The 13,961-nt window shown below is 44.0% G+C and overlaps 1 protein-coding gene across 3 annotated transcripts in view; it reads right to left on the reverse strand.

Annotated features, from left to right (window-relative positions):
* The window catches only part of LOC144497469 (putative ferric-chelate reductase 1), a 47,536-nt gene that overhangs the window by 16,010 nt on the left and 17,565 nt on the right, over positions 1-13,961 (reverse strand). For all 3 annotated transcript variants that reach the window (XM_078218788.1, XM_078218789.1, XM_078218787.1), the window contains 6 exons: positions 11,080-11,195; positions 10,555-10,641; positions 8,368-8,465; positions 1,954-2,012; positions 932-1,069; positions 797-822 (listed from right to left, as the gene is read on the reverse strand). In XM_078218788.1, the coding sequence (XP_078074914.1) occupies positions 797-822; positions 932-1,069; positions 1,954-2,012; positions 8,368-8,465; positions 10,555-10,641; positions 11,080-11,195 (524 nt within the window). The remainder of the gene's footprint in view (positions 1-796; positions 823-931; positions 1,070-1,953; positions 2,013-8,367; positions 8,466-10,554; positions 10,642-11,079; positions 11,196-13,961) is intronic.

A 13,961-nucleotide genomic window follows, 5' to 3' on the forward strand; every position in this document is an offset into this window, starting at 1 on the left:
CTTCAAAAATTATCATTGCTTATGAAATGCTTTTAGGACGTCCTGGGGAGGTGAGAAGCATCACATTAATGTTGGAATTTGAAATACAAGAGCAGGTCAGAGATGAGGAATTGTGAGGTGAGTAACTTACTTTCTGATTCCCCAAAGCCTGGGCATGAGGCACAAATCAGGAGTGTGATGGAACAGTCTCTACTTGTCTGGATGAGTACAGCTCCAATTATACTCAAAAAGCTCAACTCCATCCATTACAAAGCAATCTGTTTGATTGGCCAACAACCAACTTAAACATTCACTCCCTCCACCACCGACAAACAGTTTGTACTATGTATATGATTCACTGCAGCAACTCACCAAGGTTCCTTCAACAGCACCTTCCAACCCCATGACCTTTACCAGACAGGAGAACAAGGGAGCATGGGAGCACCACTGCAAGTTCCCTTCCAAGCCACACACCAGCTTGACCTGGAACTATATCACCATTCCTTCACTTCACTGGATGAAAATCTTGAAACTCCATCCCTAACAGCGTCATAGGTGTATCTGCACCAAATGGACTTCAGCATCTTAGGTAGGGGGCTCACCACCTTCTCGAGGGCAATTATGGATGGGCAAAAGATGTTGGCCTAACCAACAATGCCCACATTCCATGAAAGAATTAAATAAGTAGCCTTATTATCTCTGAAAGCCCAGTATTTGCTGATTGCAATTCTGCAAGTACCAGTTTTCTGTGAATTTTAACCCTAATCATTTATAACTTTCATAAGCAGGAAATAATTAGCGAGAGAAAACAAGATACCTTTTTCTTCAGGGTGACGTACAAGGCTGAAAAGGAGAGAGATGTAAAGTTAGTTTTCATCATGTACTCTGAATACTCAATGATGTAAAATTTATTGATCATTAATATGAAAATCAATGTTGAACTGTTCCTTACCTTTTTCTTTAATAAAGCAAATTACACAAAGAGTACTGTATAACAGGACTTCCCATCCAACAAATCCTCCCAAGACCTTCACTGGCCATCTGTTTTCTGTTATATTTATCAGATTAAACCCTAGAAACAGAGTCGCCACTAGAACAGAAAGAGTGATAGATGTGAGGATGCTTCAAGGAAACTGGTATTTTTCAGTATAAAAGTGGTGATAGTTTCATATAATCATAGAATCCCTGCAGTGTAGAAGAGGCCATACGGTCCTGCGGGTCTTCACTGCCTCTCTGATAGAGTATCATATTCAGGACCTCTCCCCTACCCTATCCCCGTAACCCTGAGCATTTACCATGGCCAATCCCCCCTAGCCTGCACATGTTTGAACACTAAAGGACAATTTACAATGATCAATCCACCTAACCTGCATACCTTTTGGACTGTGGGGGGATGAAACCAGATGAAACCCATGCAGACACTGGGAGAATGTGCAAACTCCACAGACAGTCACTCTCGGCCTGAATTGAACCGGGTCCCTGGAATGTGAGGCAGCAGTGCTAACCACTGTGCCACTTTACCGCCACATTTCATTTACAAATGAATTTGAGAGGAATAGGAAACATGTCAAATGAATGTCAGGAATTTATGCTGAGTTCGGCTATCTTTAAATCTAACAGAAGCTCATCTGGGTCTTTTCCTGATATTCTGTTCATGTTATTACAGCTAATTCAGGTGTTCTGTTTTTCTCTTACACTAAAACCCGAGAGCCCATGAACTTACATTCTGAATATTAGTATACAAACACTTTTATTCCCATGTAACATCTACCTTAATGAAGGCACTATCCATTTAAAATAAGTATCCATACACAGGGTATTCCTTTACTTCAATAACTAAGCATTATGAATGAACATTAAAAATTCTCGTGAAGAACAAAGTCAACATCATTAGGACAACAAATGGCGACAGAATTTAACATATATTTTTATTTAAATTATTTATTGCTTTCCATACATTAAGTGATCACCTACCTGAAAGACACTTAATTGCTAAAGCCATGATGGAATGAAACCGATTAAAAATGAATCGTCTGTAAAAATACAAAACAGCCATGTAATCGTGCTCTCATCATTTGATAAATATCCTTCATTAAAAATGGTTAAATAAAAAATGAAAAGAAAACTTTGCGACAAAAAAGTTACCAGTTTGCAGTCATTTTCTAATTGAGGGTAAGAGTAGGATGCTCGGGCGGATGAACACGTGGCTGAGGAACTGGTGTAGGGGGCAGGGTCTCAGATTTCTAGATCATTGGGACCTCTTCTGGAGCAGGTGGGACCTGTACAAGAGAGACGGGTTACACCTGAACGACAAGGGGACCAATATACTTGCAGGGAGGTTTGCGAGTGTTATTGGGGAGGGTTTAAACTAGATTTGCAGGGGGATGGGAACCAGAGTGCCAGAGCAGATAGTGGAGCGGGGGTGAAAATAAATCATGTTAATAGTTCATGCAAAATCACAAATAGAAGGGTTGTGTGTGGTGGTAATAATCTTCTGAGGTGTGTCTACTTCAATGCCAGGAGTATTGTAATGCCAGGCAGACGAGCTGAGGGCGTGGATTGACACATGGAATTATGACATTATAACCATTAGTGAAACTTGGCTACAGGAGGGGCAGGACTGGCAGCTCAATGTTCCAAGGTTCCGATGTTTCAGACGTGATAGAGGCAGAGACATGAAGGGTGGGGGAGTGGCATTGCTAGTCAGGGAAAATGTTACAGCAGTGCTCAGGCAGGACAGATTAGAGGGCTTGTCTACCGAGGCCATATGGGTGGAGCTGAGAAACAGGAAAGGTATGACCACATTAATGGGGTTGTATTATAGACCACCCAACAGTCAGCGAGAATTGGAGGAGCAAATCTGCAGAGAGATAGCAGACAACTGCAGAAAACATAAAGTTGTGACAGTAGGAGATTTTAATTTTCCACATATAGATTGGGACTCCCATACTGTTAAAGGTCTAGACGGGTTAGAGTTTGTAAAATGTGTTCAGGAAAATTTTCTGAATCAATATATAGAGGTACCAACTAGAGAGGATGCAATATTAGATCTCCGATTATGAAACAAGTTAGGACAAGTGACGGAAGTGTGTGTAGGGGAACACTTTGGTTCCAGTGATCATAATGCCATTAGTTTCAACTTGATCATGGATAAAGATAGATCTGGTTCTCGGGTTGAGGTTCTAAACTGGAAAAAGGCCAAATTTGAAGAAATGAGAAAGGATCTAAAAAGTGTGGATTGGGACAGGCTGTTCTCTGGCAAGGATGTGATTGGTAAGTGGGAGGCCTTCAAAGGAGAAATTTTGAGAGTGCAGAGTTTGTGTGTTCCTGTCAGGATTAAAGGCAAAGTGAATAAGAATAAGGGACCTTGGTTCTCGAGGGATATTGGAACTCTGATAAAGAAGAAGAGAGAGATGTATGACATGTATAGGCAACAGGGAGCAAATAAGATGCTTGAGGAGTATAAAAAGTGCAAGAAACTACTTAAGAAATAAATCAGGAGGGCGAAAAGAAGACATGAGGTTGCTTTGGCAGACAAAGTGAAGGATAATCCTAAGAGCTTCTACAGGTATATTAAGAGCAAAAGGATAGTAAGGGATAAAATCGGTCCTCTTGAAGATCAGAGTGGTCGGCTGTGTATGGAACCAAAAGAAATGGGGGAGATATTAAATGGGTTTTTTCATCCGTATTTACTAAGGAAACTGGCATGGAGTCTATGGAAATAAGGCAAACAAGTAGGGGGGTCATGGAACCTGTACAGATTAAAGGGGTGGAGGTGCTTGCTGTCTTGCGGCAAATCAGAGTAGATAAATCCCCAGGACCGGACAGGGTATTCCCCCGGACCTTGAAGGAGACTAGTGTAGAAATTGCAGGGGCCCTGGCAGATATATTTAAAATGTCGGTATCCACGGGTGAGGTGCCGGATGATTGGAGGATAGCTCATGTTGTTCCGTTGTTTAAAAAAGGCTCAAAAAGTAATGCAGGAAATTATAGGCCGGTAAGTTTGACGTCAGTAGTAGGTAAATTATTGGAAGGAGTATTAAGAGATAGGATCTACAAATATTTGGATAGACAGGGACTTATTAGGGAGAGTCAACATGGCTTTGTGCGTGGTAGGTCATGTTTAACCAATCTATTAGAGTTTTTCAAGGAGGTTACCAGGAAAGTGAATGAAGGGAAGGCAGTGGATGTTGTCTACATGGACTTCAGTAAGGCCTTTGACAAAGTCCCGCATGTGAGGTTAGTCAGGAAGGTTCAGTCGCTAGGTATACATGGAGAGGTAGTAAATTGGATTAGACATTGGCTCAATGGAAGAAGCCAGAGAGTGGTAGTGGAGGATTGCTTCTCTGAGTGGAGGCCTGTGACTAGTGGTGTGCCACAGGGATCAGTGCTGTGTCCATTGTTGTTTGTCATCTATATCAATGATCTGGATGATAATGTGGTAAATTGGATCAGCAAGTTTGCTGATGATACAAAGATTGGAGGTGTAGTGGACAGTGGGGAAGGTTTTCAAAGCTTGCAGAGGGATTTGGACCAGCTAGAAGAATGGGCTGAAAAATGGCAGATGGAGTTTAATGCAGCCAAGTGTGAGGTATTGCACTTTGGAAGGACAAACCAAGGTAGAACATACAAGGTAAATGGTGGGACACTGAAGAGTGCAGTAGAACAGAGGGATCTGGGAATACAGCTACATAATTCCCTAAACGTGGCGTCACAGGTAGATAGGGTCATAAAGAGTGCTTTTGGTACATTGGCCTTTATAATGCAAAGTATTGAGTATAGGAGTTGGAATGTTATGGTGAGGTTGTATAAGACATTGGTGAGGCCGAATTTAGAGTATTGTGTGCAGTTTTAGTCACCTAATTACGGGATGGATATTAATAAGGTTGAAAGAGTGCAGAGAAGGTTCACAAGGATGTTGCCGGGACCGGAGAAACTGAGTTACAGAGAAAGGTTGAATAAGTTAGGACTTTATTCCCTGGAGCGTAGAAGAATGAGGGGAGATTTGATAGAGGTGTATAAAATTATGATGGGTATAGATAGAATGAATGCAAGCAGGCTTTTTCCACTGAGGCTAGGGGAGAAAATAACTAGAGGACATGGGTGAAGGGTGAGGGGGGAAAAGTTTAAAGGGAATATTAGGGGGGTCTTCTTCACACAGAGAGTGGTGGGAGTTTGTAATGAGCTGCCAGATGAGGTGGTGAATGCGGGCTCACTTTTAATATTTAAGAAAAACTTGGACAGGTACATGGGTGAGAGGGGTGAGGGATATGGTCCAGGTGCAGGTCAGTGGGACTAGGCACAAAAATGGTTCGACACAGGCAAGAAGGGCCCAAAGGCCTGTTTCTGTGCTGTAATGTTCTATGGTTCTAAAGAACATGGGACAGTAAATTGGATTTTGAAACCCTCAATTTTTATTCTGTTCCTTATAATCTTATAAGTTACAACACAGTTTGATTCTGACAGAAGCAGTAGCAAGAGAACTGATGACTTTCCTCATGGGAATGGAAAGCCCAGCAGGTGGGTCATGTGTGCCGCATCCCTAGCACCATCATTAGAGAAAACACAGGCTCAGGTGCATTAGTGATCTGTTCAACTGACATCTCAGCCAGAGAAAGGTGCAGGTCACACAATGATCAAAAAGCCATAGAAACAACCACATTTACATGGGCTAGAACTTTCCATGATGTGGAGATGCCGGCGTTGGACTGGGGTAAGCACAGTAAGAAGTCTCACAACACCAGGTTAAAGTCCAACAGGTTTATTTGGTAGCAAACACCATAAGCTTTCGGAGCGCTGCCCCTTCGTCAGATGGAGTGAAAATCTGTTCTCCAACAGTGCACAGAGACACAACATCAAGTTACAGAATACTAATTAGAATGCAAATCTCTACAGCCAGCCAGGTCTTAAAGGTACAGATAATGTGGGTGGAGGGAACATTAAACACAGGTTAAAGAGATGTGTATTGTCTCCAGACAGAACAGCTAGTAAGATTCTGCAAGATCAGGAGGCAAGCTGTGAGGGTTACTGATAATGTGACATAAATCCAACATCCCGGTTTAGGCCGTCCTCATGTGTGCGGAACTTGGCTATCAGTTTCTGCTCAGCGACTCTGCGCTGTCGTGTGTCATGAAGGCCGCCTTGGAGAACACTTACCTGAAGATCCAAGGCTGAATGCCCGTGACTGCTGAAGTGCTCCCCCACAGGAAGAGAACAGTCTTGCCTGGTGATTGTCGAACGGTGTTCATTCATCCGTTGTCATTCAGCCTTGGATCTTCAGGTAAGCGTTCTCCAAGGCGCCCTTCACGACACACGACAGCGCAGAGTCGCTGAGCAGAAACTGATAGCCAAGTTCCGCACACATGAGGACGGCCTAAACCGGGATGTTGGATTTATGTCACATTATCAGTAACCCCCACAGCTTGCCTCCTGATCTTGCAGAATCTTACTAGCTGTTCTGTCTGGAGACAATACACATCTCTTTAACCTGTGTTTAATGTTCCCTCCACCCACATTATCTGTACCTTTAAGACCTGGCTGGCTGTAGAGATTTGCATTCTAATTAGTATTCTGTAACTTGATGTTGTGTCTCTGTGCACTGTTGGAGTACAGATTTTCACTCCATCTGACGAAGGGGCAGCGCTCCGAAAGCTTATGGTATTTGCTACCAAATAAACCTGTTGGACTTTAACCTGGTGTTGTGAGACTTCTTATTATAGAACTTTCCAGCCATTCATGCCAGTGGGATTTTCTGGTCCCGCCAATGGTGCCACCCTCGGCACATGTTTCCCAGCGGAGTGGGGTGGATTCAATGGGAAATCTCATTGTCAGCGGGACATTACTCAGTTTTAAAAATGTCACACCTCATCATGTCTGAGGAGCTTCTAACAGACCACCTAAAACTGCCCAAGCCAACTTCAAAGGGAACTGCATGAAGGCCATTTGCATTTGATAAGGCAACCTTGTTAGAGGAGTCAGTGAGTTTATGGAGACAGTGACTTCCCAAACACCAGACCCTCATCAAATAGCACCTCTTTTGACTCATAATGGCCGAGACATTATCAGTCCAGGATGCAAAGCTACTCTCCAGACGCTGGATAAACACCCTCATTTTCAAAACATTGTGGAAAAGTAAGATCACATGATCTATGCATCTGGCTTGCTGAACGTGTCAATATCACCTTCCTGGGCTGCAACTGCAATCTGCTGTTTGAGATTTGACATACAGAAGCAAACTCTGGTCAGGTTGGACAACTCCCCTCCATCTAACCTGACTCTGCTGGGAAACTTTTGTCCTATCGCCTACAGAGCTGATTCCATCTCTGCTGCCGGCTTCACCGGACAACATTGCCACCACCGGAAAAGCAAATTTTATACCACCGGTCTTCAGCCAGCCGACCTCCGTGAAAGAATTCCTCAGTGGGCTTTGGTTCCCGACTCTGGAACTCACGTGAAGCAATTTTTATTTTCTCCGTGGTCTTTGTACTATAAAACCTTCTTTTCTTTATCCCTCCCTTTATTGTAGAATGAGGAGTGGGAAGTTGCTGACACCCCTGTTATGAATGTGTGCAATAAACTAACCTTCTGAATTAACCTGAGTTTCCAGTGGGGTTATTCGGAGAAATTGGATCGCACAAAAACTGAGGGGTTGGGAAATCTGCCACTGTCTTTTCTTAAGAATAAAATTCAAAACACCTTCTATTGACGGACAGGCAATAAGAGGGAGAATCACTGTTGTTTGGATTGAATATAACAACTGGAATCTAGGGCGGAATTTTACAGGCACGTCCGCCTGAGGTTCGTATGATCCTGCCCGAGGCCAACGGAGAATACCATTCTCCGAACTGAGTCCGCCCCCCGGAATCGGGGCAGGCGTGCCGGTAAAATTCCAGCCTTAGGGTTGAACAGTAAGAAATCTAATTCAACCAGGAAAGCTGCAATCAAACAACTGCTCATAAAGATCAGTAAGAAGTTTAACAACACCAGGTTGTTAAACTTCTTACTGTGTTTATCCCAGTCCAACGCCGGCATCTCCACATCATAAAGATCAGTGCAGCCTCCTTCACATGATCAAATGTCCCTTAGGAAATCCAGGAAAGTCAGAACTACATGACAAGGGGTTTATTTCTTGCAACGTAACGGTTACTAACATCACTAAACAGCACTGACTTGTACTATCAGCAATGGATTCCACATTCAATGCTGGAGAAATATATTCCTCTTTTGTCAGAGCTCTGTCGGTCTTCCTCACGTTACTAGACTCCAATTACCTGTCTTTGTTTAAATAGTTAACTGATATCGAGAGAAATGAATGGCGTCAGAACAAATACAATATTCAAAACACAGCGGGCCATGCCATGTGAGATGGCGTATTGCTATTGAACTGACCTCTTGTGATCTGGAGCAGGTCGGCAGATGGCTACAATGGGTTGAATCAGTGTGAGCCCCATTACAATGCAGCCCAACACAGGGTGGGCTCCTGAATGCTGCAGGAGAAACACACAGAAACATTAGAGAACAAAAAAAGCAAAGTTTCACTATAATCCAGCAAACGGTGGCATAATTAAAGGGGCAGAATGAAGGCATTTTCTCTAACAGAGGAAAATATATTCCAGGATAGCCCCTCCCCCCCCCCTGCCCTGCGCCCTGGTTTTCTGATGGTGGAGGCAGCTTGCCATTGACCGCCGGTGAGACGTTCCAGTCCCGCCAGGTCCATGGCATTTTGTATGACTCACCTGTCCCACTGTGGGCGGGGTGGGGGGTGTGGTGGGGAGGGGGGTGGTTTGTCTTTGACAGGGCCGCAGGGTTCAGCTGCTGGAAAATCTGGTTCTTTGTTTTTAAATAAATTCTTCTCGATATTTTCGTTACTTCTTCAATAATTCAATTGTGGATCAAGGTGGAGAATTATTTTGGTAGAAGCAAGTTAATAATATTTGACATTTCTGTTTCTGTCAGTAAATATAAGAACAAACAACTATTGATGCTACTGGAAGTGTGGTATTGGCCGAAATAACATCCCATTTACTAGACTAATTCACTCTGATTGAATCACTGAGTTACATCAAGTCGCCAAACGTTGGCTCCAACAGGTCAATGCTCATATTAAGGGCAGCACGGTGGCACAGTGGTTAGCACTGCTGCCTCGCAACACCATGGACTCGGGTTCAATTCTGGCCTTGGGTGACTGTCTGTGTGGAGTTCGCACGTTCCCCCACCATGTCTGGGTGGGTTTCCTCTGAGTGCTCCGGTTTCCCCCCACAGTCCAAACATGTGCAGGTTAGTTTGATTGGCCGTGCTAAATTAGTGTCGTGGGGGACTAGCAGGGTAAATACATGGGGTTACAGGAATAGGACCTGGGTGGGATTGTTGCCGGTGCAGGCTCGTAGGGCCTAATGGCCTCCTTCTGTACTGTTAGGATTCTCTGATTCTATGATACTCAATTACACAAGTGTCTCCTCACAACTCTCTTCATCTAAGCCTATCAGCATATCCTTCTATGCCTTTCACCTCACATGTATATCTGGACTCTCCTTAAATGCATCCATGCTCTTCCTTCAACTACTCCCTGTGCTTCAACTTTTGACCACTCTCTGAGTGAAGATTTTTCCTGAATTACCGATTGAATTTGTTAGTGATTATCTTATACCTACAACCTCGAGTTCAGACGCTTCCATGAGTAGACATATTTTCTCCACATGTACTCCATCCAAACCATTTCGAAATTTTAAAGGCCTTCAACATATCATCGCTAAGTTTCCTGTTTTGTTTACAGAAAAGAGCCCTCGATTGTTCAACCTTTCCTGATTGATATAACCTTTCAGGTTAGATATTGTACTTACTTCTACATCCCTACCATTGCTATAATGTGGAGATGAGAACTGCGCACAGCACTCCACGTGTAGTGTAATAACAATGTCATTTTAATATCGTTAGTGAGCCCAGGATGTAATAATTGGATTCGCTTTCCAGCCTCGCAGGTCGAGGTCCTCACCGGCGATGTTCACAGATGGTCCCCACCAATGGGAACCTGACGTGATGACCTCGCCGGTGGGAACAGAGGCCATTGAGGGTGGCTGGGGGCATGGCTGGGCAGTGCCCCTTGGGCAGTGCCAGCCTGGCAGTGCCAATCTGGAACTCTTGCAGTGCCAGTCTGGCACCTTGGCACTGCCCACCGGGCACCAGGCAGTGCCAAGGGGAGGGACTTGAGGGGATGGGGTCTGACAGGGGCGGGCCTGACAGGGATGGAGCCAGAAAGGGTTGGAGCCAGACAGGGAGCCAAGGGGAGGGAAGGGGGAACTCTGCATCGGGGGCTGGTGGTGGGGCTGGTGATCAGGGCCGGCGATCAAGGGAGCCAGTGATCGGGTGTTGGGGGCAGCGATCATGGGAGGGTCAGAGGCCAGATATCCAGGGGGGGGGGCGGGCGGGCGGCAGCAGCCATGTCAGTGGGGGAGGTAAACAGTATAATCAGAGATCGGCACATGCACAATGAACAGTCTTCTGCCGGTCTCTCTACATCCACTTGTGCTTAGCATCACATTGCTTGTTTTAAGAGGTGAAATAAAGATGAAAACTTACATGAGACCAATGTTTCTTGTCCACGAACACCAGCACAAAGCCAATGATTGTTGCGGCAACAGTTAGCACCATCAAATACAAATGAAGCTAATAAAAAAAGTGCACCATTTAATATATTGTTTTCATTCTGTATAAGCTTAAAATATATGTGCAATCTTCATGGCAACCTTCAAGGGCAATGATTAACAAGCATTTCCCCTCTAGAAAATAACTGTTGTTCCCAAAACTGTGGAACAAACTACTGTCTAAAGGATAAACAATTGAATCTATCGCATCCAATCTGTGAAAGGGACCTCAATGTCAGGATTACATTAGTAATGAAGAATATTAGAAAATGTAACAGAGTAATTAACATAGCTACAAAGCTACTTCATTTCTTGATCAAATGCAGGGTTCAATGTCAAAATTCCTACAGAAGGCACATTTCTACCAAGTGGGAATGAATTGAAACACGGTCAGGACTAAATAATGAACCAATTTTGTTGGAATTTCTGAAAGCAAAATAATCAACATTGCACGATTTACCTGAAACCAAATATTCTTGCCAAAAATCTTCTTACTTCCGCCAATGCCCTTGAAGAATTTCGCAATTATCATGCCAATGCTTCCAGTTGTCATCCAGGCTATTAACATCAGAGCAGCTTTAAAATAGAAACATAGTGGGACTGGATATATTTCCGGTAGTTCTACCCATTGCCAAGACCCCTGCAGTATCATATCCATTATTCCTTGTGGACTACATGCGGCAGAATTTAATGGAGATGACAGAGGTCTCCTTCACTAGCGAAAGAGCCAGCAACAGTCACACATTACCTCCTTCAAGGTTTAAGTACCACAAATTAAATGCCAGCTAGACACTTAGCTGGGCAGCAGTGGGCCTTCCTCGGGTCCACAGAACCTGTGGGCAGAAATCTTGCCCCCTGAAAGTTGCCAGCCAGTCAGAGGCTCACAGCTCTGCATTGCTCAGCAACACCACTGGAGAGATGTTGGCTGTTGCCGGTAATGCGCCCCCGGCGAGGCCAAGGATTACAAAGGACCACGAGTGAATGATGGCAAGGAGAGGTGTCACAGAGTAAGACCATGGGGGAGGGGTGTCAACAGGTGTATGACACTCAATCGCACTCCCCCTCCATCCTTTCTGTTGTCAGGTCCCTCAATTAGGCATTGAGTGCCTGACAAAGAGAAACCATTCCCCAGAAGCTGGCAGCAACCTTGGTATGGTTTGCTTTTGGACTTCCCGCATGACAAGACTCCTGCTTACTGCTGGGTTAATACCAGCAGCAATGGGAGGAAGTCCTTAAGTAACAGTTAATTGCTCATTTAAGGCCCTCAGCTGGCAGTAGGCCAAAAAGCCTTCCTTGGCTACCTTCTCAATTTTTTCCATTATCACTCACTATCTGTTCATTTTAATCTTTTTCTTTTCTATAAAACACCTGGCGATGTTTTTATACTAAAAAATGCCTCCCTGGAACCTTGAAACAGTAGGGAGACTTGTGCCTCCAATGCATGGAGAGCAATGCTGGTGGGAATCAGCATCCAATCTAGGTTAGAGTTTTCAAAAGACGGGCTAGGGAAAGCAAAGGTAATCCACTAATTCCTTATTAATCTCACAACAATGGGGGTGGCGTGGTAGCACAGTGGTTAGCATTGCTGCTTCATAGTGCCAGGGACCCAGGTTCGATTCCCAGCTTGGGTCACTGTCTGTGTGGAGTTTGCACATTCTCCCCGTGTCTGCATGGGTTTCCTCCGGGTGCTCCAATTTCCTCCCACATTCGGAAAGGCGTGCTGGTTAGGTGCATTGACTTGGACTGTGGCGACCAGGGGAATTTCACAGTAACTTCATTGCAATGTTAATGTAAGCCTTACTTGTGACTAATAAAGTTTAGTTTACTTTGTCTTTTTTCAAATCTCAATTTCTTCCTATTCTTTTAGGGCTTTGCAAACCCAGTGCACAGTCATATTGAAAAGGATTTGGCATGCAAAATACTTCACGTGTAGCTACAATTTGCAGTAAAAATAATCAATTAGTGGTTTATCTTTGCTTTACCTAGCCTATGGGTAGAGGATTGAGAGACAGGCTAATAATCCTTCCATGCAAAAAATGCCTTTAGTTATGGGAAGATACATGCATAGGGCATGTGCTATTTTCCTATTTTATAACCTGTTGTAAGGCATTCATTGTGCTAAAAATTTCACGAGAACACATAAAATCCTGGATCTCGCCTGGCAGATTGCAAATGAAGGTGAAGTGTGTTTGGCAGTGGTCCCCCGTTAAAGTTCACAAGATAAAAGTGGATTGTGTGAAGGATACACAACAATTTTTTTTCAAATCTCAATTTCTTCCTATTCTTTTAGGGCTTTGGAAACCCAAGCTTGGAATCATTCCCTGCTTCACAATTTATCTCCGCCGAAATTTTACCGCCATGCCCGCTATGGAATCGGAGCGGGCAGGGGGCTGATAATGGACCTCAGGCGGGATTTTCCAGTCTCACTTGAGCTCATCTCTTTCACGCTTTACAACTGAGGTGGTATCTTATCTGATGGGTCCTGGGATTTAACCTTGTTTTCTCAAGTTAAAAAAAAGCCATCACACCACCGAAAGAGAATCTTCATTACTTGTTGCCTCACCATGTGTTTAATATTGGCCCATATACCAAACCCTAGGCCAAAATCTTACAGCGATTCACATCAGCGGGATTTTCCCATCCCGTTGCAGTGAACAGAGATTTGGCTGGGTGCCAATTCTCCAATCTTGTTGCAGCGGGAGCGTGGCATGAACACCTAATAAGATCGCGCCCGCAATTTCTACAGTGCCACACTTGTCTGTTAGACTATGCGTCACATAACAGCTTATTAAGTTACAATTTTGATCTTGCCAAAGAACTAAATTGTCAAATGTGCGGTCATATTGAAAAGGATTTGGCATGCAAAATACTTCATGTGGAGCTACAATTTGCAGTAAAAATAAGTTAATTTTTGACTCAACATTGATAACTGAATTCACTTAGTAGTAGTGACAGTTATTAACTGTTACAATATGATATACATGTACCTTTGAGGAAGCCTTTCTTAAACTGTTGCCAAATAATCCATAGAATCCCTACGGTGCAGATGGGGATCATTGTATCCTTCACACAATCCACTGCACCGATTCTCCAAAAGAACATCCTACACAGGCCCACCTCCTGCCGTATCCCTGTAACCTCGCAAATTTACCATGGCTAATCCACGTAACCTGCACATCTTTGGACACTAAGGAGCAACTTAGCATGGCCAATCCATCTAACCTGCACATCTTTGGACTGTGGGAGGGAGCCAGAACACCCAAAGGCAACCCACACAGACAAGGGGAGAATGTATAAACTCCACAGTGTCACCCAAGACCGGGATTGAATTGAGGACTTGGA

Source organism: Mustelus asterias, chromosome 8 (genome assembly GCF_964213995.1).
Source record: "Mustelus asterias chromosome 8, sMusAst1.hap1.1, whole genome shotgun sequence".
NCBI lineage: Eukaryota > Metazoa > Chordata > Chondrichthyes > Carcharhiniformes > Triakidae > Mustelus > Mustelus asterias.